Below are 27,430 nucleotides of genomic sequence, written 5' to 3'. Positions count from 1 at the left end.
AGCTTCAACAGTACACTAGCTAATGACCGTGGTTCGGATGCGTCGTGGAATTCAAAGTATCACGTCTCGTATTTGAACGACGGCCTGGAGCCCTAAGCCTGAGCCTTCTTCACACTCGAACCGCTGGCGATACAACAACAGACGGTAAACATATGCAGGCTGCTAGCAATGACGCGAGAAATCACAATTACCGCCTTTGAAACCCGTGATGTGCGGTTTCCCACATCGCTGGACAGGACCGGCTCCGATGCCATGAACGCCGCTTGTAATTATTCGTCCGCCTACTGTATCTTGCAGACCGACTCGCAATACTCTGGCCATGGCATGGTGAGTCGCTTCTGAACAGACGTCTTCACAGCTTTTGTGAGCGGCAAACAACACGCTAACACCATATGCCTCCCCGATTAGACCTTCACAATTGGACGCGGAAACGACATTGTCTGTGCAGCCATCGTCCACGTCGCTGAGCGTCTAAAGGGCAAAACGCTGTCGTCTCTCGTGGCCAACTGGGGAGCCACCTGGCGTTACCTGGTGTCTGACAGCCAACTGCGCTGGATCGGACCTGAAAAGGGTGTCATTCACCTTGCACTTGGCGCCGTCGTGAATGCCCTTTGGGACCTTTGGGGGAAAGTGCTCGGAAAGCCCGTCTGGAGAATCGTTGCCGACATGACGCCCGAGCAATACGTCGAGTGCATCGACTTTCGCTACATTACCGACGCCATCACCCCGGAAGAAGCTCTTGCCATGCTGAAGCAAGAGCAAGGCGGAAAGGCGAACCGCATCCGGGAAGCTCTCAACAGCAAGGCCGTGCCCGCCTACACCACCAGCGCAGGCTGGCTGGGTTACAGCGAAGAAAAGATGAAGACCCTCCTAAGGGAGACGCTTGCGCAAGGTTACAAGCACTTCAAGCTCAAGGTCGGCGGTAGCGTGGAGGAAGATAAGCGCCGCTTAACCATTGCCCGGGACGTCCTCGGCTACGACAAAGGCAATATTCTCATGGTCGACGCGAATCAGATCTGGTCTGTCCCCGACGCCATCGACCACATGAAGCAGCTTGCCGACTTCAAGCCATGGTTCATCGAAGAGCCCACGTCCCCCGACGACATCATCGGCCACAAGGCTGTTCGCGAAGCCCTCAAACCATATGGTATTGGCGTTGCTACTGGCGAGATGGTCCAAAACCGTGTCATTTTCAAGCAGATGCTCATGAATGACGCCATCGATGTCTGTCAGATCGATGCCTGCCGTCTCGGTGGCGTCAACGAGGTCATGGCTGTGTTGCTCATGGCCAAGAAGTATGGGGTGCCGGTTGTTCCTCATTCAGGAGGAGTTGGCCTTCCAGAGTACACACAGCACCGAAGCACAATTGACTATGTAGTCGTGAGCGGGAAGCTTTCCGTGCTCGAGTATGTCGACCATTTGCATGAACATTTCTTGCACCCGTCTGTCATCAAGGCCGGCTACTACCAGACGCCCATGGAGCCTGGGTACAGTGTGGAGATGAAGAGGACGAGTATGGATAAGTTTGCGTATCCAGGGGAGAAGGGAGTCAGTTGGTGGACGACTGAGGAGGCAAAATCGATTTTGGAGGGCGAGAAGATCTGAAATATATATCCAGGGCGAAGGAGGTAGAAATACACCGTGTGCTGGGCTGCATGCCGCCCCAAGTCTGGCCCCCAATCACCAGAGCCATCATACCATTGATGCATCGTCGTACGGCAATACTTTGTAGCTCTGGAAAGCGGGGCCATTGGAAGCACGAAGGTGTGTGAGGGAGTGCTTCTTGGAGCGTACGATTGCAGATGTCGGTCCGGAGTAGTGGGCCACGAAACTTCTGGGCATTGAAGCCTCGACCGTGAAGAAAAATGATGGTGATGCCTTGAGGTGAGGAGTTTTGAGAGGCGGAGGGTTGATTGAGGGAGGGAACTCGTCGAGTGAATGCGTGAATGCGTAGCTCCATCGGATGTCGCGTTGAATGTTCCGGATTCCGACTGAACACGTCTGATGCGGTCTCAAATCTCCCCATCACTTCGAAGTACCCGACATACAAACAACTCTTGTGTTGAGGCAGAGTGCACATGAATCGATCAGCTTCCATGGTTTGTGGCTGGTACGTGTATCAAGCCACATGACCCTGCACGTTGTCAGCCACACGCGAGCCAGTTGCAACTTACAAGGACGCACGCTTCGAAGTCCAGACCAAAGAAACATCATCTTTCAGGGCATCGTCACACAGCTTCCCCAATTCGAGTATTTCAATTCAACAGAAACATGCCTCTGCCCAAGTAATAGACCTCGCTGACCAGAATACCCTTGCTAAGGCGTCTCATTTTCCAAAGGCAAACAGTATAGTCGCTGCCGATGACGGAATGGAAACCAGCACTTCATCATCCAACGTCGTCAACGTCCACCATGACAACACGCATGTTCTCCCCGTCACGACCAATCCGCTCACTGACAGCCCTCTTCATACTATGGAAGGGCTTTCTCTTGGCCATATCTCTTGGCGCCTCTGTCGCTCCCGACTATGACACATCCACGTCTCTCTTCTTCGGCCGCGTGTACGGTGCCAACACGACCATCCCAACCGTCGCCGCCAGATTGACGCGATGGGACGCGCTGTACTTTATGCACTCAACCATCCAGGGCTACACCTACGAACAGGAATGGGCCTTTGGTCTGGGCCTTCCGACCACTGTCGGGGCCATTTCGAGGTCCTTGTCGTCCATCACGCCTGAAAACTATGCCCTTGAGCCAGTAGTTGGCATTGCTCTTGCGCACATATCACACTTGGTTGCCGTGCTGGCATTGCACCGTCTCACCTTGCTTCTTTCCGGAAATGCCAAACTCGCATTCATCTCTTGCACCTTACACATCCTGTCACCGGCCGGCTTGTTCCTCTCCGCGCCATATAACGAGAGCCCGTTTGCCGGGCTCTCGTTCATGGGGAACCTGTTGTTCGCCACTAGTCTCAGAAGCAAGGCAAGCACAGCTAAACGGAACGCGTCAATGATGGCATCGGGGATCTTGTTCGGTGTTGCTACTGCTTTCCGTAGTAACGGGCTCGCGAGCGGGCTCTTGTTTGCTGTCGAAGCAGTGAAAGCGCTCCGGCAGTTCGCCCAAGCCCCGAGCTTGTGTATCCTGTCGTCAATGGTAGCCCCGGTCTTTGGAGGGCTCTCTGTCGCAGCTGGGTCGGTGGTGCCACAGACTTTGGCGTGGATAAGGTACTGTGGCTCGGATGGCCTTCGGCGTCCCTGGTGCGAGAATGTGATTCCCAGCATTTACACATTTGTGCAACATCATTATTGGTATGTACATTTCGTTACTGATGGAGGAGGCTATCCCGCGCTGACTTGATGGCATAGGAATGTGGGGTTCTTGAGATATTGGACGTTGAACCAGCTCCCGTTGTTCTTGCTGGCAAGCCCTATGCTGGCAATCCTGATCAAGTCCGGCATTGAGTTCGTGAGGGAGCCCCAGCGAATTACTAGCGCCTCGAGAAGAAGCGCCGCGGAATCAGACCTGAATACTTTTGTGCGGGCTTTGGCCGCGAGTCAGGCCGTCATTGCAGTCCTGGCCATCACCACCTATCATGTTCAAATCATCACACGCATCTCGTCAGGATATCCCGTTTGGTATTGGTGGGTGGGCAGCTGTTTGATGGATAAAGATAGGCAAGGATACGGGATGGCCATTGTCATTTTCATGGTCATGTACGGCGGAATCCAGGGCGGTCTCTTTGCTTCCTTTTTACCACCCGCCTAAAGCATTACGTCAATACCAAGGCAACTTGAGCATTTGATCACGATAAAGCCCGTCTTGCTTCGTTTGATTCAATTCGAGCCCATCACATGGACAGAAAATCTCGTCTGACTCGCACATATCGTGATATAATTGAGAAACACCAAAGCTGACCAAGGCGCACAGAACAATAGCGCTTCGTCCACGTGCGTTCTCCGTCCGTCGCGTGAAACAACGTCACCTCGAGCTCACAGAACATATGTTGTTCTTGAAAGCCTGTCAAGTGATTAGAGCATGGAGATGCAGCTCAAGGCACCTGTACCAATGTGTGGCTTCTTCCAACTTTTGCTCCCCAACTGCGCTGCGCGTCTCTTCACTTGTGTCTCCTCTGAATCATGTTCTCACGAGCGGACACAAGACGAAGTGGGAAAAGCTTACGTCGTACCTATATAAACGACAGCAAGCCCTCTCGTGCGTCTTTGTTCTCTTCAAATTGACACCTCAACCTCACGCTCTCACAACTCCTCAGGTTTCCCGGCCCATGCACTTCTCGTGTCATTTACAAATATGACAGAACACGACAACGCCAACGAGTCTGCTCCGGACCCTTCCAACACCACACCCACCGACAGCTCGGGCACACCGTCTGACGCCGCACCCCAAAAACTTCTCGTGGTTGACGACGAGCTGAAGCTGTGGCTCGATCACACCGGGTTCTTCGACCTCGCCCACCGGAAGCGAGTCCTCGACGGCGTGAGAGAACTGCACGGCCTGGAAGCAGAAAAGGCCAAGGTCCTCAAAAAGATTCAGAGCAGCAAGCCGTCGGGGCAGCCCGCCTCTGAGCCCTGCCCCTCCGCCAACTCAACCTCCATACAGAAGAAGCGGCACACCAGAGAAGACGCGGTCCACGGAGCCGTCAGCCTGCCATGTGAGCCAGGTGCCTACGCGAGTAGCCGCGCAGATGCAATCCTGCCCATGCTGGGAGAAACGAAGCAGCTACCCAACAGGACGGGAGCCAGGCAGGGCAAGTTCATCGATACACATGTCGTGGGCCCTGCTTACTTGCTAAACTAGCCTCACAGATAGCCGCTACTTTCTAGTCAAATCGTCCAACACGACCAACGTCTACATGTCCCGGAGGGATGTAAGTCGCCGGCCGGCACGCAACCGAACCGAATGAGAATCACGACGACACGGCAACGCTAACTACACCAGGGCCTATGGATAACACAAGCCAAAAACGGTCCCCTCTTCACTCAAGCCTTCCGAGAATGCAGGTCCGTCGTGCTCTTCTTCTCGATCAACAAGTCCAAAGCCTTTCAGGGATACGTGAGTCCACGCTCCGCAAACCCACGCCTTCCCTTCCGAATTAACGTCGCGGCCGTAGGCAAAGATGACGTCCGCCCCTGACCGTGGCATCCCGCAGCCCCCTTGGATCGTGCACACCACAATGAACATGCACACCACGGCCCCGTTCCGCATCGACTGGCTCAACGAGTCCGAAACGCCCTTCTCGCAGCTCAGTGGCCTCAAGAACCCGTACAACGAGTATAATGCCGTGTTTGTAGGACGCGATGGCCAGGAATACCCCGAGGACTGCGCCCGATTCATGATGGGCGTCATGGATCGTGTCAAGCTGACGCGGGGGTCGCACGCTCCCGGCATCTCCAGCACCGCGCATGCCGGCAGACAAAAGAGCAAGGCCGACGTGACGAGGAGGCTCGCCTCAGCTGCTGGTCTGTCTTGCCCCGGGGGTCAGCCGCGTGCTGATGGGCTGTCAGGGTCGAGATGGCGGAGGCCCGGAACGCCCTCGCCGTTGTCCCTGAGCCTGGATCTCGAGCCGGGACATGATGGTGACGAGGATCTTCTGCTGGACTATCCCTGAGCTGCCTATGCTCGACCAAGCCGGGGCTTCGGCCGCAGATAAGACAGCCATTAGCGCGATACGAAATCCTCCTCTGTCTGCAAGGTTACAAGAGTATCTCGATTCTGGGCCGGCTAATGTAAAAAGCTACCCACGAGTCATACCTGTCCTTGAACTGATGTGTTAAGTAGCCTGCGGCAGGAGTAACACCGCGCGCTGGCAAGACACAAGATAGAGAAATAAAGAAAGTCGGGGAGAGGCGGTCAAGTTGTTAGACCGTGTACATGGATAAAGGAACCATGCCAGCAAAAGAAATTGCCCTTATTCGCGTGTATCTAAATACTTCGTATACCAAATATCCAATGGAAACAAAACTCTTGCCGTAATACCTGTTCCGATGCGCCAGACTTTAGCAGCAGCGCAACGTACGCTAGATCCTCGCGAAAAGCTGCAGTGGACAAACAACGCTCCAACACACTTAATCATCCTCGTCTTCGGAATCACTGTTATCGTGCACTCGAATAGCACGCCATCTCCTGTCAGTCAAATCCTGAGCGGCAGTACCTTCACTTTCAGGGTCGACGTAGCCGTTTCCGCCGGCGAAACTGAGCGCAACTGGTAAGAACACCAGTGCATGCAGGGCTGCAAAGACGACCAGCGCCAACCACACTCGGAAGTAGTAGATCTCGAAGATTTTGGAACGAGTAAATGCCAAGACGCAGACTCCCAGAAGTTTTGTGACCGTAATGCCAGAGAAGACAGAGCCCCCAACATTGACAAGTGCCGTCCAAGATCTCGCGTCGCGCCCCAGGAGAGTTGTGTTGTTACTCTCCATGACGGTTCTTGACGGGAACATGAATGCACGAGCAATGTGAGCGCAAAACTCGACTGATATTCCCACGCAGATGATGAGATTGACCAAGGACACGGCGTTTAGAGAAACCCCAAAGACTGCCATAGCTCCCATAATATCAACAACACTCATGATTACGGTGGCGGTGAGTACAGCCGAGGTGAGGGCGGATCCCAGAAGTATCGAGGCCACGACAAAAACCAGGCCAACCAGAGCAGATAACAGAGCGGCAGTGAGTGGGACAATGGTTAGGTACTGGTCGAAAAAGATGTAGAACACGCTGTATGGGAAGACATCGGCCCCAGTTCTCCTGCTGATATCGGATGCAATGCGACGAGCTGATGAGTATGCATTGATAAAGTCGGCTTGGCTGCGAAGTGGTGTATGTGCAGATCGAAAATGACTAGCGATGACGCTCTTGTCGTCATCGGAAATAACCACGGCATCGACATAAGCTGCTTGGCCCCCTAGTGGGCAATCGTCATCCGCAGGGGTGTCGAGAAACTTGTGAAGATAGCGAATGAATTCCTCATCCTCTGGCATTCCGTAGAGAGTAGTGTTCCACGCAGGTTCTCGTCCTGCAAAACATGTTGTGTGATTCTTCACGCAGCACCGTTCATAAATCGGATTCAGCCAAAGGAAGAAGTCATCCATCCAACTTGCGGTTGGAGACGAAATGTATGATACATTCGGCCGTTGCCTTTCAAGTTCCAAGGTATTCGTAAGCGAGAGCTCGTGGCAGGTAGTAAATCTCGAGCAGACCTCCTGTTGCTCTTTTCTGTGCGATACGTCGAAGTTGCGGGCGACAAAGTATACAGGTGGCCCGGTTTCCATGTAGTCGTACAAGTCATTGAAATAGGGGATTAAGTATGATCCATCGGGAATGGCTACTCGCTGGTCGAGCCCGATCTCGATTTGAGGTAGCAAAGCCAAGGCAGTGGCGAATAGGCCGAGGAAGAGTGTGACAACGCCCACCTTGACCTTCTTGGCTAATAAAGTAGGGGCGTATGTGTTCTTGATGAAGACCTGCAAAAAGCTTTCCTCTTCAATTTCGGAGACTCTTCCGCCTCCCACGTAGCTGTTGCTGCCATTCAGGTGGATTCTAGCCTTCTTGATTTGCCACCATGGCCACAGCTCGCATCGATGGTCCTCTACCCGCATTTGATTCAGCGACAGGAATGACACAAACATGGTCATTTGCAGGATGGCGTTGACCAGCACCGCCCCGGCTGCATACGCGGCAAAGTTACGCACTGCAGGCATGCCTACTGCGGCGCCCAGGCCAAATGCAACGGTTTCGGTCAGGGCAGAAAACAGAATCGATGGGCCCATACGGCCGAGTGCTCTTGCAACACGTTCTTCGACCATTTCATCGGGGCAGCTCACATTGACTCTTTCAAACTCATGGACGATAAGGAAGATATTGTCCACACCGACGGCCAAGACAATAAATGGAATGACCTCGACAATAATCAACGTCGCCTTCAGGCCGACCCAGGAGAAGAAGCCGATCGACGCCGCAATCGACATGAGGACGATGATGATGCCCAGTAATCCCAGTGTTACTTTCGACTCAACGAGTAGCAGTGCCGGGTTTCTGAACACATGCTTGAAGGGTGTGCCAAGCGCCATGCAAGCGTAGATAAACATGACAATGTAGCTTATCACTACAATCTTGGCATCAGTGTTTGTTGATTTGTTGAGTTCTTCTTCCAGGCTGATTTCAGTGTTGAAGGACAATCGCAAGCCCCGGTCTCGGGCTTCTTCCTGCGCCTCGAGCAAGCGGTCTCGGAGTGAATTTTCCCAATCGATGGCTGCCAGTTGGACAAAGCTGCCCTCTGCTGCATTCCGAATGACCCAAGTAGCCGTGATTGCCTGTGCTTCTGTGACATCATCCTCGTAACCTCCAAACACCATGCGCGGTTCGATAGGCTGGCCAAACTCGGGTCGGCAGTCGACGGGGGTATTGGCACACTGGCGAAGATCGTCTTTCCAAGTCTTGGGGTTGATCACGCCACCCTTGGCGGACCAGTAGCCGGTGACTGACTGGACCACACAGGCATCGTTTGCCGGCTTGAAGCAAACGTCTTGAAGGTTCTTCGCGTAAGTCTTGCTCTCTAGCTGCGCGATGCTCTTCTCGACCTCGGCCCACCATTTGAGAGTATCGTAACTGAGCACTGGTCCAGGGCCGGCAGGCCGCGTGTCATTCACCAGAAAGATCTTTTCAGCGCGGTAGAAGGGTCCGAAGTTGGAATCGAAGTATGCCTTCTCCTGCGCAGCCGGCGAGGACGGGCTGACCCAAAGCCTTGCTGGCTCCTTTTCAAGGTCAAATTTGAACCATCCAGCGCTTAGGATTGCCACGACCAAGAGACTCGTGCCGATGATAAGGCCGGGGAAGCGGGATGCAGTATGGCCAAGCCGGTAAAACAAGTCATCGCACCTGTCATTGATCCAATACCGCTTGGTAGGGCGATCTCTCATGACTTCGGTCAAAACCGGCCCACCCTCGTCTTCATCGTCGCTGTGAGAGGACTCATGCAGCAGTCTAGTTCTTTCCACTCGATGCTGCGCATAACGTCTCCATGCAACATGACCAAATACCGAGGAACCAAAGACAAAGAGCAGCACGGAATAGGCGAGGATGGAGGCAAAGGAGAGACAAGGCAGAGCGCCTACATGACAATATCCAGGCTTTACCACGGCTGGCAACTCGGGGCATACGGCGGGACAGTCGACGCAAACGCACCTGTAGTCGGGATCTTCGTCGTTGCACTTCTTCGGCGTCATACCCAACGGGCCCATGTTGGGTTCTTGGTATGATTCGGGGTAGTTGATTTGAAAGGGAGATCCGACCAGCGGTTTCTTGTCGCCCAAGAATTTGAGCATTTGATGATAATTCTTAGCGCCACCTCCAATCAAGTCCATGGCACGGCTGTTTGCGCCACCAAACTTGACTTCCCTGCAGCTATCATACAGGCCAGTGCCATACTCGTCGGAAATGAGTTGGTCGAGCTCAGTCACGAGCAGCTTGCCGTTTTTAGGGGCAGCATCCGTAACATTGACAAAGAGGGACTGGTCGGGAGAGCATGTAAATTTGCAAAACATGTTGAAGAAATTGTATTTGCAGGCCGGACACGATCCGATAAGTGTGTTGGGCGTGCCGAGCTCGGACTTGAGAGATCGAACCTGGCACCAAGTCAGCTAACTACATTGCAGTTGCCGGGATAGCAGGCAGAGTTTACCTGTTCCAGTGTGCAACACACCGGTCCATCATTCCATTCGGCTCCGCAGAGGTCGACAAGCTCCTTTCGCAGATCTGCGGCGGGTTCTTTGGCCACATCGTTGTCGACGCATGGCAGCTCCTTGCCGAAGAAACTTTGCTTGCCACATTGGCCCCGAAAGGCACACCGGCCGGCTTCGTGTTTGGGTGTCAGGGGAGAGACATCTGCGCTTGCTAGAGCGGCGACGATGGCTGGCGCCGCTCCCAGAAGAGTCACGACTTGGTGACGCATCTCGGGACACTGGGCGGGCCTTGTCGGCCGCACGTAGGATGGGAGCTTGCCGCAGCGTGTGCGTGATGGAAACGGTTGTTACTTGCTCAACTTCCGCGAAGATGTGGGCGAATCCAGAAAGAATGCACAGATGCCAAGTCAAGAAGCAAGTTTGGTGGCGGGTGAGACGCTGATGTTTGTGGGGGAAGGTTTGACCAACAGACCGAACAGCACCAGACTTTGAGCACTTGCACCTGTCGTCATCAAAGCCTGCCGCCGGTGTTGCCGCTGACGCACGAGATGAGTGAGCCCTGCCCTGGAAGCTGTTCCTGATGCAGCATCAGGCTTTGGAAGCTCCGGGCTCCACTTGGCTTGGCTCTTGGCGAGACGACAAGGGCAACTGCGCTCTTGGTCCGTGCGGAAGGTACTCCAGAGTCCAGTCCATACAGCCCTCGCACCTCTCAGACCTGCGTCCCTCACGATGCATGCAGGCAGTCACCTCAGCCTCAGACCTGGTCAAGAACCGTCATCTTCTATTTGCGAAACTTGATAAATCACACCAGTCCAGTCTGTGTTGCGAAACCGCCAGCTCAGACCAGGCGGTTTATTCCATGCTTTGGACGTATTCACACGTCGTCACTCGCGTTGTTTCGGTGCCGTACTGGAGCAACGCCTTGCCCTCGTCACTGGGGGTTCTGCGTGCATCTCCGATCTGCTAAATCCAACCAGGCATTTGACGATTTCACCATCTTCATATCTGCCTTCACACCACTGCCTCCCTCAGGTCCAGAGCTGCTGTCGTTGCAATTTGCGTGACTCTAACTATCTAGCATCTCATTTGCCCTTCTCCACACGTGATTCCATGCACACCGACCTTGGATCAGTCAGGCTTTTAGTGTTTGTTTTCTCATCCACACCCAAGCATCCGTCCGCCCTCTCTCTCTTCTTGGTCCCTGGAACGTACATGTCCTCACTTTTTTTTTGCCTTCGTCTTGGATAATGCCTACTCCGTCGACTCGCTGCACTTGCCCAACTTTCCACTTACTGCATGAAGAGATCTATTCAACAGCCGCGTTATGGCCAGTGAAAAAGAAGATCACTTAGAAAATTTGGTGGTATGTAAAATCCTCATCATGGCAAGGAGCCGTATTGCGCCATGGAATACCGGAATTCACGTTTCCTAGGACTCATTCCGTACCCTTCTCGACGAAGCTCTCATTGTAGCTATAGCAAGCGACTACAACCTCAAGAATCCATCTGCTTATAAACAGGCGCAGCGCACTCTACAGGACTTGGCGCAAGGTGTTCTGTCGGAAGAAGCATCTGGCTTCAATCCCAGCGGCATTCCTCAAGTACCTGAAGGAGAGCCGCAAGCTACTTATGATGAGCTGACGGTAACGTCAACTACCAGTGCAAGTCGCCAGGCCTCACAGGCTCGCATCACAGACAACTCGAGCACGGACAATTCATCATGCGTGTCAGATCTGCCCACTTCCAAGCCTAGATTGACAACATTCAACGAAGACAGCGAGGAGAATAAGTTGCTCTTGCTGCAGAGTATGTTTGCCGATTTGAAGGAATTTGATGTTCAGTATGCTCTGAAACAAGCCAATGGAGACTTTCAGACTGCGCTGGATGATCTCCTGAATGTTCAGTATTTACAGTCGACCGGCCAGCAGATGAAAGGCGTTGATGGCTTCTTCGAGCCAGAGAGCAGTCGGTGCAAGGGAAAGAAGAAAAGGGAAGGCAAAAGGAAAGTCCCGTCCGATGGAGATCAGTCGAGTGATGGCGCATCGTTTCCCAGCTTCGCTAGCGAAGCACGCAGTGAGTGTGTGATCGATTTCATCCGCTGCCGATAACATTTCTAAGTTTGACAAGGCCAGGATGAGATCGACTACATAGCAGAGAGATTCAGCATTCGATCTGATCAGGTATATCCCATCTATTACAAGTTCCAGTGCTCCAAAGCCGCCACTGTCGTTGAGCTTCTAAACCAGTACATCTCCTACGGTATCGGAAGCCAAGATGAAAGCGGCAAAGGAAACGCCGAACGCCTCGCCAAAAATTACCGGCACGTCCCTCAGAAGTACATGCCTGCCGTCGTCCATGTCGCCGGTCACATTCCGCAGTTCGCAGACGACATCGCTGCTCTTCTCAACAAGCATTTCTCAAAGCAACCCAAGATCAAGAAAATGGATCTTTCGTATCGCCTCACGCCTCTCCCACAAGCCGACATCGAAGGCGGGAGGGATATGACGACGCTGTCCCAAGCGGGCGCAACGCCGGCAGTGGAACTAGTTGCAAAGCATTCATCCATGAATAACATGAACTTGGAAGAAGCCATGAGCCGCGCGAATAAATTCCACCAAGCTAGCCGCGATGCCGCGGCGTCCGCAGTGCAGATGCATCGTCGGGGCTCATCTAGTCCGCTCTATAGACAGGCAGCCAGCTATTACTCCGACCAGGCTCGAGAACAAGGCCGATACGCCCAGACTACCACATCTGCAGCAGCTGATATTCTCGTTGCCAAACGCAGCACGCGTTACTGCGTTGATTTGCATGGTGTTTTGGTACAGGACGGAGTGAGAATTGCACGGCAACAAGTTCGAGAGTGGTGGGGCGGATTGGGTGAATCAAGGGCGAAAAAGTTGAGGGACGATGGCGGTTTTACCGTCATTACTGGTCTGGGTCGTCACAGTGCCGGTGGTGTGTCACGTATGAGGCAAGCTGTCGCGGCAGCCTTGCTGCAGGATGGATGGGAGTTGAGGGTCGAGACGGGAAGGTTCGTCGTCACCGGACGAAGATAGGACCGAGGGGAAGTATGCGATGTGCACCATGGCATGAAACGGACGAGTCATGACGGCAATTTCAGCGTACGCGAACTTTGCAGGTACACGCGAAAATGTATACAAATCTGTATATTAGGTACGTCGGTTCGGACGCATAATGAGGACGGGGTAGGAGAATAAACCCCATGTGTATGCATCAGAAACGTCATGTCTAGACTTTCTATACACTATTTACTGGTGGCACTCCTCAAGAACGTCGCTGGTCAATGGCCTGACCACATCTCTCCCACACAGCGTACCCCGTCAGGACTGTACTGAAAAGCATGGCAACGCACACCGTGCCGACATGGATGTCCGCCAAACCAGTAGCCCAGGCCGGGATCGCCATGTCAAGCAAATCAGCGAGCAACTTTCTGGTCAGCGCGCGAACCTTCCGGCTTGTCTCCTTGGATGCCGCCTCTCTCTGTTGTCTGCGCATCACGGCAGCAGCCTTGGGTGTTTTCTCGTCGCCCTTGCCAGACGTCTTCTCATTCGTGGCAGCGCCAAAGCCGCTCCCCGTCTCAGGCACAGCGCGTTCAACATAGGTCTTGAAGATTTTGACCCCAGTACATAATGCTGAGCAAACCAGCGCCGCAAGCCACACACTCTTGGACTGGCCATCGATCCTAACGGCTTCGTCGAGCCCGAAGACGGATAGGCCCCTGACTTGCAACAGATCGAGCAGCGTGACCGACTCCATCAAGCCGAAAAGTCCAAAGAAGCTATCAGCCAGGATGAACAGCCAATCTTCTGTGCTCTTCTCGGGAACGACGTAGACGTTCCAGCTGGATTGGAAGCTGCCGAGGCACCAGAATAGGCGGATAGCGCGGCGAGTCATGTTGAGAAGGTCGCAGAGCTCGCCCATCACTAGCGCACCAGTCTTGTGAGCGGCGGGCGGCCGGTGGGAGAGAAGAATGGGTATCAGGGCTGGATAGGAGGTGAGAATGGAAATGACGGATTGGATGAAGCGCATGATGCGCTCGAGACCGACTGCGACATGTTAGTTGCTCCCCCTCGATGAGACGGCGTAAGCTGCTTTGGGTGTCAGGGATCTGAAAGAAACTTCAACCTCGGGGACGCCAGTCAGACGACCCCTCTCACAACAAACATGTTATATATACATGTGCATTAAGGCCATGGAACGGGCGATGGATCATGATGAGGGAAGCGAGGCCATACCGATATCGGTCCCGAACGCGACGAACTGCTCAAAGTGTCCAGCCATTGTGATTGCTCGGACTACGCGGCTGAGCTCAGTTGTGGAAAAGGGTGCAGAGTGTCAAGTGAAGACAGCCGCCTTGCCGTGGGATTGTGTAGCAGACAGTCGCGTCATGATGGATGCGCTTTCAGGCGAGGTCAAGGATTCCGATTCGGATTCCAAGTTACCAGACGGATGTTGCTTTGACGGTCCCCTTTCGATGTGGGGCCAACGTTGAACCAACCAGACGCTCTCCATTGAACCTGCCAACGGGTCGACGTTCGGACACGGTGACAGATATCGACCCTAACCCTAACTTCACACCGAGTCAAGTTTGGCTCGAGGCTTGCGTCTCAATCCGTAGACGGGATGCTACCTACCTAGGTTCCTTGACATAGCTACATCAGGGACCGTCTTATTGATTTGTTGCGCACTTCAACTCCCCATTTATCGGCTCCCAAGGGCAAAGTCCTCGTCAATGACGAACTCCGTCCTCCCAACATCGCGGCCCTGGGCAAACGCAACCCACAAGCTCTTCAGTTCGTCCCCAACTCTCTCCACCATCTCGTGGACACCATGGCCCTTCAACATGGGCGCGTCCTTCCAGCAAGCCCAAGTCCCCAGCAGGAAGGGCATATCCACCGTGTGCGCTGCGCCCCAGGGACTCTGGTCAGGCGCAATGTCGAACCGATAGAACCAGGGCTTCTCCGGCGGCCCGGCACCTTGAATCTTTCGATACAACTCGTCAGCTTTGTCTTTGAACCAGTTCCTGCCAATGTACTCTACGGCCGACGACTCGACACGTGGTCGCACCAAGGGGTCGATGCTGCGAAAAAACGGCACAAACGCGGACCCCTCGTCCCCGTTATACCCCAGGAAGATGGGCACGCGTCGAATCGCCTCGTCCAGTCGCTTTTCGAACCCTTCCGCATCGGGAAGCGGATGGTGGCCGAGTACCGGTCCAAACGGCAGCAAGGCCGCAGCAAACGACAATGCCCTCTCGGCCAACTTGTCCTGAACCGTCAGCAACTCCTCCACAGGCGCATGACCAGCATCCGCGGGCACCAGTTCCGAGGCCAGCTGCTCCAGAGCACGCAGCATCTCACGCCGGTCAGAAAGACGCAGTCCCAACGGCGGGCTCTGGATAATGGCCCGCTGGAACAATCCCTCTGTCCCGTCCGCCCCCATCAAGCAATATATAGAATCAGCGCCGGCTGACTCTCCAAACACGCAGACCCTCTGCGGGTCGCCTCCGAAGCATTCGATGTTTCCTTGTATCCACTTCAGGGCGGCAATCTGGTCCATCAGCCCCAGGTTGGCGGGTGCTCGTCCCTCGATGCGTTGGTAACCGAGGATGCCTAGGCGGTACGCAATGTTCACCACCACGACGCCCTTCTTTGCGAGGCCCGCGCCCGAGTAGCAGTCGAGGTCGCCGGCCCCGGCGATGTACCCTCCGCCGTGGATGAATGCCATTACCGGCACACACGGCCGTGGCTTCGGCGCCGGCGCGAACACGCTGACGCGAAGACAGTCTTCGGAAGTGGTCCGACCCTCCGCAATGGGGCCGACGAGTGCGTGAAGACGGGATCGGAACTGCGGGCATATGGGAGCTGGCTGGGTACAGTCCCTCAGTGATGACCATTTTGGAACAGGCTCCGGCGGTTGGAAACGCTCCGCCCGGGCGTACGGAATGCCCCGCGCTGCGAGGACGTTGTCGCTTTGGACGGTCGTGATTTGGCCGTTTGCCAGCTCGAGCGTTACCTTTGATACCTCCGCCATGGTGGCCGGGACGCGATGTGTGATGGTGACAGTGATGTCTCTCGGGTGTCCTTTAGGTCCGGGTTTTCTCGCACACAGCCAAGAGAACGTAATCAGTATTGAGAGGAAGCGGATAATGACAACATGACATCTATGTGCCGGGCAAGAAGCAGCAAGTCAACCACTCGAGGCGAAAGCTGTTGTCGGGTCAGGATTTCTCGTGTTTGCCAGGTGAGTTTATTTCTCATCCCTCGGGCACTTTTAGCAACCCCCTTTGCGGCCGGGCAGCCCTGGCACACAACGTGAACATCACGCAAAAACACCTCTTCCTCGTTGACAAGATACACTAGTTGCTCGTGTTTCTCAAACGCCAACACCAGAGCCAACACTTGATCCTAACCATGACACCAGCTCGTTCTTTAGCTGCCACGGCCGCCTCCGGCCACAAAGGGGGTTGCTAAAAGGGCCAGAGAGATCAGAAATACAAACACACCAGTAGACTCTTTACCAGTTGTTTCAAACTGTCGCTTCTGAAAGTACAGAGTAGCGACATCCTCCGTCACTTCCGGCTGCCCGGCTGATCCGTCACTAGCCGCCACAACGGAGGGTACGGAACCCGCACCCTCCCCTTTTTTGCCATTGGGAACAAAATCGCCTGTTCACATTTCCGTAATGATGTCGTGGCGTCGGAATACGAAACGGCAAAATGCGCCGCACGACGATCCGGAGGTGAACCGACAAGTGCAGTGTTTGATCGCGTTGTTGTAGGGGTATTGGCGTCACTTGCCGTGATCCAACAATCATCAAATTAGACAAGATGGTGTGTGACAAGCTTCAAAAATACAATATCATTTCAACCGTATTGAATACAACTCCAGTCACATCTGCAAGTGTGTTTGTAACATGCCGGACCTAAGTGGAGAGCTTACCACCGAAATCCTTGCGGCGCTCTGAAGCGTCGAGCTCTCTCCCTCCATCCGCAGCTATTCCCCCCGTCTAATCTAGGTGGACAAAAGTACCCTTTTCTAATTACTGGCCGGGGGAAACAAGCTTTCCTTGTGACCTCGTGTTGGCCTCCCATCCGCCACCCAGAGCTGCACCGCCGTGCTCCTGGGCATACTTCTGCATTCTGGCCTCTAGTTCGGGTCGGAAGTGACGGATGAGACCTTGGATTGGCCAGGCGAACGCCTCACCCAGGGCTTCACATGGTTTTGAGTCAGCATCGCAATCGGCTTCCGAACTTGTTAGAGATAGGGGTGTTTGTCCTTACCGCAGATGGTATGGCCCTCAACCTGCTTCGTCAGCTCCTGGAGCATGTCAATTTCTCTCTCACGTCCCTGACCGCGCTCAAAGCGAGACATGATCTGTTCGGTCCACTTGCTGCCTTCACGGCAGGGAGTGCACTGGCCGCAACTCTCGTGACGATAGAAGTGGCTAAGCCGGGAAATGGCGCGGACAACGTCGGCGCTTTTGTCCATGACGATGACGGCAGCAGTTCCAAGACCCGACTGGCTATCCTTCAGAGCATCAAAGTCCATGAGCTGCTCGTCGCAGATGCTCTTGGGCAAGATTGGAGTCGATGAGCCGCCAGGGATAATGGCCAAGAGATTGTCCCATCCACCACGGACACCGCCGCAATGCTTGTCAATAAGCTCACGCAGGGGAATGGACATCTCCTCCTCGACCGTGCAAGGGTTGTTGACATGGCCGGATATACAGAACAGCTTGGTGCCCTGGTTGCGCTCGCGACCGAAGCCCGCGAACCAGCTGCCTCCACGGCGACAAATAGTAGGGGCAACGGCGACGGTCTCGACGTTGGCAACGGTTGAAGGGCATCCGAACAGGCCGACGGCGGCAGGGAACGGAGGCTTTAGGCGGGGTTTGCCAGGCTTGCCCTCGAGAGACTCGATCAAAGATGTCTCCTCACCGCAAACATAGGCACCGGCACCACGGTGGATGAAGACGTCGAAGTCGTAGCCAGAGCCGCAGGCATTCTTTCCAATCAATCCGGCTTTGTAGGCTTCGTTGATGGCGTTCTGCAACACGGCAGCTTCGTAGACGAATTCGCCTCGAATGTAAATGTAGGCAGCGGTCGCATTCATGGCTCGGCCGGCGACAAGGCAGCCCTCGACGAGCTTGTGGGGGTCCTTTCGCATGATTTCGCGGTCCTTACAAGTTCCGGGTTCACCCTCATCAGCATTGACAACGAGGTATCGAGGCTTCGTGTCCTTGTCCCAATCCTTGAAGTTCATGAAGGACTTTATTGCGAGCACAACAAAGCGAAGTTGTTAGAGTTCAAGCGTCTTGTGGTGTCCCGGAGGTGAATTGGACAAGAGAAAACATACCCATTTGAGACCAGACGGGAAGCCAGCGCCACCACGGCCTCGCAAGCCAGAGGCCTTTACCTCGTTGATGATCCAATCGTGACCCTTTAGTATAATTTCCTTTGTCTTGTGCCAGTCGCCCATTTTTTTCGCGCTCTTGAGGTCGGGAGGGAATCTGCCGTAAAGGTTCTGGAAAATACGATCTTGATCCTTGAGACCTCCGTAAGTCCGCTTGGGGGTTCCATCCTGCACTGTCGCGAGGCCCCTCACCGCATTCCGCGAGAGGCTCACGGCCTTGCTTGGCGCCGCTCTTGAGGACAGCATTGCGTCGTTGTCCGGCGGCGGATTGGGGTCGGGGATGAGGTCGGGGATTTGTCGTGAAGATGGATGCTCTGCGGTAACCCGGTGGCGAGATTTGTCTAATGTCAGCGTCACAATTGCGGGCAATCTGGTTGGCCAACGCTGGGTGTGGCCGCATACTACCAGAAGTGTTAGCTGCTACTTTGAAAAGCCCCAGATTTATCGGAGCGTCAAAGTACTCTCCATCACTCGGTCATCAATGCCCCACACCATCCTGGTCTGCCTTTCCCGACCGAACCGACGCGCGCGCTAATCTCTTTGACTGCTTTATTAACCAACCAAACCACCAAGCATTGGCTGGCTAAACGCCAAGGACCTCTGCGCAACCTTAGTTGCATCCCAAAAGTCGAGATTGAAGACCTTGCTTATAGCGATATGAATCCCACGGCGGCCAACACTCGAGACATTCACCAGAATAACACGGGTTCCTCACTCGATTGAAAAGCTTGCCATGTCGAGCAAAAGACACTCGATTCTCCCGGCCATTGACCGCAGTGGTCCCAAGCCACCAGTCAATTTCTCATCCTCGCTCACCATATCGGACAATGCTATTTTACAAGGCACCCATTCCATCACGATGCAGTCCGAGACTGTAATACATCCTCGGTCGCGGTTCGAATCCCACCTCGGCAGTGTACTCGTAGGACGACGGTGCATCATCCACGAACGAGCCCACATCGGAGTGCGCCCTTCTGATGTAGACACCGTCAAGCCTGGAGGCGTCGTGCTAGGAGACTACGTCGTTGTGGAAGTTGGAGCAGTGATTGAAGCGGGCGATACCGAGGTTGGCGAGGGGACGACCTTGCAGGTCGGGTGCAAGATCGGCAGCGGCGCCAAAATCGGAAGACACTGCACAATCTCCCCCAAGACGGTTATCCCACCGGGGGAGCATCTACCGGATTACACCGTCGCTTACTCGGATGGCTTACGGCGATTAGATAACCGGGGCGTCACAGACATGCGGAAGCTGGGGCTGGTAAAGCAGATTGCTGTTTTGAAAAAGATGATACCCAGCAACCCGGACAAGTTCAAGTGACGCCGCGAGCGAGCCACAGCATGCGACATCTACCACGTTAATTTGTACGATCAATAGGCTAGACTACATATTTGCATGAGGGCTTAGTGGCTCATGGCGTCTTCGAACAGTCTATGGAGCTGTTCCTTCTCGGTTTGCAGCTCTTTATCTAGTCCGGGAGCCAGCATCAGTACACGAGCCTGAGGAATGGTGCCGTCGACAAGGGCGTCGATGTGCTGTCTGCCAAAACCTAGGTCCTTGAGACCTGCAGGCTGGTCGCCCAGGTCTGCGAGGAACTTGGTCAATGCCTCTGCCAACACCTCCCCGGCACTCTCCGGCTTCACGTTGGATGTGTCAACACCAAAAGCTTCAGCGGCCTCGAGATGTCTCTGGGGGTTAGAAGCAGCAGTGAATCGGAAGACGGCGGGAGCAGAAACGGCGACGGAGACACCGTGGGGGATCAACGGTGCGGGCACATCGTAGCCGGCGTGTCTGTATCCAGGGTTCTGTCCAGAGATGGGGTAAGACATGCCTGCGTAAAAGACAAAGAATCAGTTGGAAGCTCCCGCCACCGTTGCGGCGTGGCGATGGTGTATATTTGACGTACCGTGACACAGGTGAACGCCTGCGTTCCCAAACCCAACACCAGCAAGAGTAGCTGCAAGCAGCATCTCGCTCTGCGCCTCGAAGTCGTCAGGATCCTTGACAGCTCGAGGCAGGTACTTGACTGTGCGGCGAAGAGCATGGAAAGAGAATACGTCGGATATGGGATTGGCGCCCTGGTAAGCGGGTCTCATGATTGGGTTCGGCGGGCGTGGAGTACGCTCATTGTAAGGAATGGCCGTCCAAGACTCCAGAGAGTGGCAGAGCACATCCAGTCCAGAGCTGGCCTTGACCGCAGCAGGCATGGTTCGTGTATTGGTGGGGTCACATATTCCCAGTGTCGGTTTCAAGTTTCTGTGGGCGACACCAGTCTTGGCTCGCTCAGATACAAGATCAAAGATGGCCGTGCCGGTGGTCTCGCTCCCTGTTCCCGCGGTGGTCGGAACGGCAATAAGCGGGCAGAGGGGTTTATCGACAGGCCTTCCCTTGCCAAGGGGAGCATTGACAAAGTCCAAAAAGTCGGCGTCGGGATAGTTCAAGTAAAGGTTCATTAGCTTGGCCGTGTCCATGACTGAGCCGCCGCCAACGGCGAGAAAGGCGTCTGGCCGGTACGGGCGAACCCATTCGATAGCTTCCTTGATTCTAAACACCGTGTAAGCCTCGCATTATACTGGGTGTACGAAAAGAGCGCACGACCGGTGAAGACCATCAACTTACGAGCTGTCTTTGGGTTCAATTCTCACATTCGAGAAGACCTCGAAGCTAATACCTTCTCTTGTCAAGCCCTCCCTCACCTGCCTCATGGCGTCCAGCCTGTCAACGGTAGGGTCCGTGACAACACACACCTTCTTTGCGCCCATGTTCTTGAAATCCATGCCGACTTCCTGCGTAACACCCGGGCCGAAGCGGATAGATGAAGCTGCCATTTCAAAGGCATATTCCTTCAGATCTTGGCTCACGGACGCGGGTGTAGCATATCGCCGGCGACCTGCTTCTCTCGCACGGGGCACTAGAGATGGAGGAGCCTTGTGGTAACCTGGGTTTGAGTGGCATGGGCATGAAGGCGGATGCGTATATTGAATGGTACGAAGAAGGCTGGTTGCCCGCTTCGCGGCCTGTTGCATGTACAGGCTGTTAAGTCAAGTCCGCGTTGGCGGCATTTGCAGGAGGAAGATGAAAGCTTACGTTGGGAACAACACGGACGGGAGCGCCCATGGCGGTTTCGTTTTAGGAAGCAAACGGTATTAGCTCAACTGGTGTAATAGTCGAGGAAATTGACAACGACAGGACAGCAGCAGAAAGGACAAAAGTGATGTGGGATGCTGAGATGGAAGATTGATGATGAGGGTGTGCAGGGAACCCACCAGTGACCAGTGCGGAGTGGTCAACTGGTTCAATGTTAAGCCTCGGCGCGCTCGGGCTCGGGTAATGATTGATTGAAGCTGGTGAGTTGCGGGTTGAAATGCTAGCCGATTGCGGGGGAGGCTTTTTTTTTCGATGGGTTTCACCAGGTACATGCCGGGATCACGGCAACGTTGCAACCTGCAACCACCCCCTAGTGTCTTTCTTGCGTGACGCCTCAAGATATGGACGCACTGGCAACTACGTAGTTAATTCATCAATTGGTTCATTTCATATGCTGCTGCAGGCACGGCGTGATTTGATTGGACCGGTCGGAGCACGACGACAATCCAACAGCCCCTGCAAAGCACCGGCCATTGGAGTCAACGACCACCGTCACGTTATCGTCTACGAGGAGGCCACCACGTGTATTTAAAAATCTCATCATGTTATCCCCGTCGTTGCAGATGCCCATGGCAAGAGATGCGCCTCTGGTTCCCATTCAGCTCCAGAGGCTTGCCACCCGGGCCACAGTTGGGCTGGGCAAGGTTGGCGGTTAAGGAAACAATTCGTCTGGCGACATTCTTATTCGCCGTTCGATGCCGAGAGTGATTCGGATGAGCCACGGTGATTGAGTCAACTGTTTATTGGAGGCGATTAGGTATGCGGTTGACGAGGGCAATCTACGATGCATCTGCGTGGCTGAGACGATGATGGTATTCGAGAGCAGAAAGGGCCGAAACACTGGATTTGGACGAGACGAGGGAGATTGTCGGCGCAGGATTGCTGTTGCGGGTTTGAAGTCTCCGGGTCATGATATCTGATACTCCGTACCTGAGAGTTGGATGGCCGGGAGGCCTTGACGTACATTAGTCGGCTTCGAATTTGACGCGTCGATGATTGACAAATGCAGAGTCATGCTTCCGACACAGGAACTTCGCACCCGGTGAATGGCACCGATGAGCTAGCTGCTCTGGAGTTTGAATGACGAAAGAGGCTGGAGGCTGGGCGGCCATTGAAGTTTCAAGTAGGGACTCGAGTGCCTGGGTGACGACGTGCCACGGAGCACGGAGCACGGAGCAAAATAATCCCACAGTCTGCCTGGCGCCAAGTTCCAACCAACCAGACGGACCACAGGCGCTCGCTGCACGCCGTTGGCCCTTGATCCATGTCCCGCCCACTTCCACTTCGAACAGTCCAACCAGCCCTCCTGATACTTGTCCTACCTCGACCTCGACCTCAACCTCAACCTCCACGGCGACGCTGGCATCTCCAAACCGAACCTACCATACGCGGCTATCCAGCTCCAATCCCTGTCGCACCACGACGCTGCAGCGCGCAAGCACAAGCAACGTTGTCGACATTATCCTGCTGTCCGCGTTCGCATCCTCGTCCCATTCCCCTCTCCGTCTCCTGTCTCCGTCTAGGACAGACCTCAGACTCGACGACCATGCTCTCGCCTTCTGTCTACGTTGCCGACTCTCCTTCATGATCCCGCTGGATAACGCGCATACAGATGGACCGCGCAAATGGAGCCGGGCCTGGCGCTACTGCCGCCTCGAGGGCGCAACGGTTTGAGGATGAAAAGCGCCGCATAATCGACAGCTGCTTTAGCAAGAAGGACACTGACGGCTCTCGTAAGTATTCGGCCTTGCGCTGGTCCTGCCGCTGTTCGGTGCATGGTTTCGGATTGGCGTTCTGGCATGGCATTACTACCGCTGAACTGCTGGCACCTTTGAGCAGCCCAGCTTGACCCTTTCGCAGCCATCGCCTGCCGACTACAGGGCCTATTTAATCAATAGTAAACTGACGTGAGGTTTGCACTAGTTCTCGAGACCTACATCACACACATACGCACCACGGAGTATTCCTCATATCCGTCAACCCCCCCGCCACCGCAAGCTCGTACGCCCGAAGCCGAGAAGGCCAGAGTCATCATTGTAGCAGTGCGCAAGTCAGGTCGCGTCCGCATGCACAAGTCAAAGGAGAATGCAAACGGAACCTTTTCCATCGGAAAAACATGGAACCTCGATGACCTGACCGATATCGGGTCCTTCACCGGACCCCAGGTGAAGCCAAACTATCGAGAATGGGGAGGGGATACCGGCTTTTTGGTGACTCTCGGCAAGCCGTACTACTGGCAGGCACAGACCGACAAAGAAAAGAAGTTCTTCATTGCCAGCCTAATCAAAATTTATGGAAAGTACACCGGTGGCAAGACACCCGAGCTGTCTGGTTTCGACCAAAGAGAGCTCGATCAAGTGTTGGGGGCTGGACGACGACGGGCCGCATCTCCGTCGCGACCTCCGCTGGAGCAAGTCCCTAGCCAGCAGAGCGCAACTTCGGGTTCGTCAGCACCAAGTATTCCACCTGGTCCCCCCGCTCCGCCGTTGGCGCCACCGACTTCGAGCACGCCTGATCCCGCCCGGTTCCAGAAGAGCCCGATGGCGATGCGGCCGCCCTTGAACGGTAGCAACTCACCTGCAGGTAGCTTTGACTCGGCAATGTCAAGGGACCGTCCGGCTGATCGCCCGGTTGATCGCCCGGCTCCAAGATGGACGACGAGCCAGGCAAATAAGAGTCAGGATTCTGTGGCCAACTCATTCACGACTGCCAGAAGCGAGGATACGTCTAGTCAACCCCCGCGCTCTCGAAACGGTATGAATGGAGCTGGAGCATTTGGACGCTTCGGGGATCCCCGAGAGCCGTTTGAACCTTCTCAAGAACCTATTCCCACACCTCCCCAAGGACCGCTTCAATCAGATGGAAAGCCACCTCCCGAAAGACGACGCCCGCCAATGGACCCCACCCGCCCTGATGATCGCGATCTTGTCCCTCAGCCTCTGAACAGCCAAACACTAAGAAAGGATCCCGTTGCTCCACCACCCAGAAGTGGTGATAGAATATCGCCCAGAACCGACACCAGCCAACTGCCTCCAGGACCGCCAGCGCCGCCATTGGACAACTCAAAGGCGGAGAGTATAAATTCCGAGACGCCCGAATCAACCAATAACTCTACCGCCTCATTGTCAGTCACGACATCTAACGATGCTCTATCTGTCCCGGGGGCCCCTCCCGAGCCCGGGGCAGACGCACGGCCAGGATTAGGGCCCATGATCAGACAAAAGAAGTCAAAGGGCGACATTGCCGGGGTGCTGTGGAAGGCTGCCACAGCTGCCTCGGCTTTTCGTCCTCGCCCAGGCGGTGCCGGAGAGCGTTTACGTCAGTTGCAAATTAAACCTGACGGCCCTGACGGCATCACTGGCGTCGTACCCGCGCCACCCCGACCCGTCACTCCTGACATACCTAAGCCTTTTTCTGCTCCCGCGGAAACATCAACTGGAATCCCCAATCCTGCTGCTGGCGAGTCTCCGGCTTCGACTCTGAATTCAGCAGCAGTTCCAGAGGTGACGCTCACTGTCCCCAACGCCAATCAGGCAGCGGCTGTTGAACCAGACAAAGCCAAGGAGCCCAAGACAGAGGAGCATCTCAAAAAAGCCCCCAGAAGGTCCATCGTGACAGGGAACGATGCGAAGTATCTCCAAAGTCTCGGTGTGGACCCTAATCTTCTCGATGACCGAAGTGATGAGTTCAGTCAATGGCTGGACTATTTTGGCTGGGTACCCGGGCAGGAAATGCGCTCTCGTTCGGCAGAGGAAATAAAGGCAGATGTGGAACGGGAAATAAACAGGGCTCAAGCTGGTGGCTGGCTCGCCAGATTTCAAGAGGAAGACGACCGAGTGGAAGCTATCAAACGCGGCATCGATCTAGCCATGGCAGAGTGTGAAGAGTTGGAGAACCTCCTCACTCTATACTCTGTTGAACTTTCGGTAAGATACGCCGACAATCGTGGGGAAGAAAAATTATATGAGATGAGGCTTCTTGGCTAACATATCGAAACAGACGCTGTCAGACGACATCACGTACATTGAAGCTCAGTGTCAAGGCCTTCAAGTGCAAACAGCAAATCAAAAGCTTCTGAAGAAAGAATTGGAATCACTTCTGGAAACCTGTGCTATTACTGCAGGAGACCTGGAGGCTCTGCGGCTCGCCCCGTTGGAGAACTCGCGGGGTCTAGAGGATGTTGAGAGGGCCCTTGTGACGCTCTTCAAGGCCATGATCAAGATCGATCCTTCATTGGGAGGCATTGAACCAGCACCAAAAGCCCAATCCGGCGCCAACCAACCTCCTGTTCTCAATACCGACTACGGCAATATGAGAATTGTGCGAGAAAAGAAGCAGATGTACCTACAGCATAGCGCAGTCTTCATGAAACGGCTCATTGAGTTCATGGCTCGCCAGTTTGATGAGGCGTGCGCCGGTTCAAAACGTGCGCTTGAAGGTGCTCTCTCCAAGAAGGTGGACTCATCCCACTACGACGCTGGCCGAGAGTTGTTGTGGAAGTACGGCCCCCTGATGCTATATGCACGAGACGTTGATCTGAATAATTGGAATCACCTCATCCAAATCTATCAGGACAAGAGCCATCCTCTGTACAAGGGCCAGTTCCAAAACGTCATTAGTGTATGGCGTAAGAATGCAAGAAAATCAACAGGAGAAGAGACCGAGTTGCTTTTCTCATCGCAAGTCGAAAAACAACAAGAAGGTGTGGCAACTGCCGCCAGGAAGATAACAGTGAAGCGCAGTCAGACCTTGGCCAGAGCTCTCCGGTCGCCGTTGGCAGACAGCGGTAGCCGAGCCACTCCAGAGAAGTCGCCCACCACCGACAGCAGAAGCTTTCCCTATGAAGTCTTTGCCGGCGTGTTGGATGACCTGTTGCCATTGATTGAGATGGAGCAGAACTTCATCATCGACTTCTTCCATGCGACGACCTTGGAGCAGGGGGATTTCACTGATGCTGTGGCCGCGAGCGCACCTCGAGACCGACGCGGGGGGGATTTGAAGCGCCACCGTCTCATGGAGCCAGATCGTGACTTGGCACGAAGAGTGACTCGCTCCATGGAGGTGATATTTGCCTTCCTCGAGTCTGAATTACAGAGACTCATGGAATGGGTAGTTGGACAAGATCCCTTGTAAGTTCCGATGTCAACTACGGGCCGCATCCTATACTTATCATGTCCATAGACAAGGAGTTGGTGTTCTCGCAGTGCTGGAAAAGAAGCTGTCTGAAATCAGCCAATCTAACCAGGATTACTTGAACACATTACTGCAAAAGCTGCACAGTCTTCTGGAAGGTCGCTTCAGCAAGTTTGTGGAGGAGCAGATCAAGGCTATCGAAGAAACCAAGGTCAAGATTAACAAGCGAAAAGGAGTCATCTCATTCTTCCGTGTCTTCCCTGCATTCATGACGGCGGTGGAAAACATGATGAGCGGGCTCGGTGGGAACTTGGCGCTTCGACGCATGATCGACCGAGAGTACGATCGCATTCTCAAGTCCATGTTTGACTCGCTCATGGTCATCGCTCGAGAGCGGCCGGCTGTTGTGGGTGTGTCCACTGGCCCGGCTGATCCTGAGGATAAGGAAGCACTCAACTTCCACATTTTGCTAATCGAAAACATGAATCACTTCCTTGAGGAAACAGATACGCGGGGCCTTGACGTGCTAGAGGAGTGGAAAGACCAAGCTAACACCGAGTATCATGAACATATGGACATGTACCTGAGTGCCGTCATCCGCAGGCCCCTTGGCAAGCTCCTGGACTACCTCGAGAACATTGAGGCCCAGATTCAGACGGGCAAATCGCCTACGGCCATTGCACGACAACCGTCCAACGACAAGGCCATATTCAACAAGATTCTTGGGAGCTTTGATTCAAAAGAGGTCCGCAAGGGGGTCGAGGCCCTACGCAAGCGTGTTGAGAAACACTTTGGCGACGCCGATGATCCTGCGCTCAGCCGTGCTCTAGTGGCAAAGGTGACGTCTGAATGTGAGAAGTTTTACCTCAATGTGGAAACCAGAATTGGCCAGGTCACCACGGATGTGTATGGAGGCGACGTACCATTTGAATGGCCCAGAGCGGATGTCAAGCTGGCCTTCAGATGAGCGTGACGAGCAAAGACGGCCAAGACGGGGCGGATAGCAGAGGTTTGAGT

At 54.4% G+C, this 27,430-nt stretch overlaps 11 protein-coding genes across 11 annotated transcripts; 6 read left to right on the top strand and 5 right to left on the bottom strand.

Annotated features, from left to right (window-relative positions):
* Positions 1-168: 168 nt before the first annotated feature.
* Positions 169-1,605, top strand: MAM_02734 (L-galactonate dehydratase; the record flags this gene model as incomplete). Its single annotated transcript, XM_040821533.1, has 2 exons — positions 169-327; positions 409-1,605. The coding sequence occupies 2 exons, from the start codon at positions 169-171 to the stop codon at positions 1,603-1,605; spliced, it is 1,356 nt and encodes a 451-aa protein (XP_040680102.1).
* Positions 1,606-2,412: 807 nt separating this feature from the next.
* On the top strand, positions 2,413-3,765 carry MAM_02733 (GPI mannosyltransferase 2-like protein; the record flags this gene model as incomplete). Its single annotated transcript, XM_040821532.1, has 2 exons — positions 2,413-3,308; positions 3,366-3,765. The coding sequence occupies 2 exons, from the start codon at positions 2,413-2,415 to the stop codon at positions 3,763-3,765; spliced, it is 1,296 nt and encodes a 431-aa protein (XP_040680101.1).
* A 543-nt stretch (positions 3,766-4,308) lies between these two features.
* Positions 4,309-5,626, top strand: MAM_02732 (YT521-B-like family protein; the record flags this gene model as incomplete). Its single annotated transcript, XM_040821531.1, has 4 exons — positions 4,309-4,669; positions 4,824-4,885; positions 4,957-5,070; positions 5,129-5,626. The coding sequence occupies 4 exons, from the start codon at positions 4,309-4,311 to the stop codon at positions 5,624-5,626; spliced, it is 1,035 nt and encodes a 344-aa protein (XP_040680100.1).
* Positions 5,627-6,083: 457 nt separating this feature from the next.
* MAM_02731 (patched sphingolipid transporter) lies at positions 6,084-9,970 on the bottom strand (the record flags this gene model as incomplete). The annotated part of the gene is made up of 2 exons (XM_040821530.1): positions 6,084-9,644; positions 9,701-9,970. 2 exons carry the CDS (start codon positions 9,968-9,970, stop codon positions 6,084-6,086), a joined length of 3,831 nt encoding a protein of 1,276 aa, XP_040680099.1.
* A 1,055-nt stretch (positions 9,971-11,025) lies between these two features.
* MAM_02730 (Smr domain protein) lies at positions 11,026-12,756 on the top strand (the record flags this gene model as incomplete). Its single annotated transcript, XM_040821529.1, has 3 exons — positions 11,026-11,064; positions 11,134-11,773; positions 11,828-12,756. The coding sequence occupies 3 exons, from the start codon at positions 11,026-11,028 to the stop codon at positions 12,754-12,756; spliced, it is 1,608 nt and encodes a 535-aa protein (XP_040680098.1).
* Positions 12,757-12,985: 229 nt separating this feature from the next.
* MAM_02729 (uncharacterized protein) lies at positions 12,986-14,002 on the bottom strand (the record flags this gene model as incomplete). The annotated part of the gene is made up of 2 exons (XM_040821528.1): positions 12,986-13,767; positions 13,957-14,002. The coding sequence occupies 2 exons, from the start codon at positions 14,000-14,002 to the stop codon at positions 12,986-12,988; spliced, it is 828 nt and encodes a 275-aa protein (XP_040680097.1).
* Positions 14,003-14,422: 420 nt separating this feature from the next.
* Positions 14,423-15,754, bottom strand: MAM_02728 (Carboxylesterase family protein; the record flags this gene model as incomplete). The annotated part of the gene is made up of 1 exon (XM_040821527.1): positions 14,423-15,754. The coding sequence occupies one exon, from the start codon at positions 15,752-15,754 to the stop codon at positions 14,423-14,425; it is 1,332 nt and encodes a 443-aa protein (XP_040680096.1).
* Positions 15,755-16,762: 1,008 nt separating this feature from the next.
* On the bottom strand, positions 16,763-18,381 carry MAM_02727 (NADH-ubiquinone oxidoreductase 51 kDa subunit; the record flags this gene model as incomplete). Its single annotated transcript, XM_040821526.1, has 3 exons — positions 16,763-16,932; positions 17,004-17,991; positions 18,079-18,381. 3 exons carry the CDS (start codon positions 18,379-18,381, stop codon positions 16,763-16,765), a joined length of 1,461 nt encoding a protein of 486 aa, XP_040680095.1.
* A 487-nt stretch (positions 18,382-18,868) lies between these two features.
* Positions 18,869-19,453, top strand: MAM_02726 (transferase hexapeptide domain protein; the record flags this gene model as incomplete). The annotated part of the gene is made up of 1 exon (XM_040821525.1): positions 18,869-19,453. One exon carries the CDS (start codon positions 18,869-18,871, stop codon positions 19,451-19,453), a length of 585 nt encoding a protein of 194 aa, XP_040680094.1.
* An 83-nt stretch (positions 19,454-19,536) lies between these two features.
* MAM_02725 (Alcohol dehydrogenase, iron-type) lies at positions 19,537-21,250 on the bottom strand (the record flags this gene model as incomplete). Its single annotated transcript, XM_040821524.1, has 4 exons — positions 19,537-19,964; positions 20,040-20,677; positions 20,753-21,150; positions 21,221-21,250. 4 exons carry the CDS (start codon positions 21,248-21,250, stop codon positions 19,537-19,539), a joined length of 1,494 nt encoding a protein of 497 aa, XP_040680093.1.
* Positions 21,251-22,892: 1,642 nt separating this feature from the next.
* On the top strand, positions 22,893-27,380 carry MAM_02724 (Exocyst complex, component Exoc1; the record flags this gene model as incomplete). Its single annotated transcript, XM_040821523.1, has 4 exons — positions 22,893-23,013; positions 23,204-25,206; positions 25,280-26,409; positions 26,462-27,380. The coding sequence occupies 4 exons, from the start codon at positions 22,893-22,895 to the stop codon at positions 27,378-27,380; spliced, it is 4,173 nt and encodes a 1,390-aa protein (XP_040680092.1).
* Positions 27,381-27,430: the final 50 nt, after the last annotated feature.

Source organism: Metarhizium album (genome assembly GCF_000804445.1).
Source record: "Metarhizium album ARSEF 1941 chromosome Unknown scaffold_5, whole genome shotgun sequence".
Lineage (NCBI taxonomy): Eukaryota > Fungi > Ascomycota > Sordariomycetes > Hypocreales > Clavicipitaceae > Metarhizium > Metarhizium album.
Note: the sequence above shows the minus strand (reverse complement) of the source record. Positions and strands in the feature narration are given on the sequence as shown.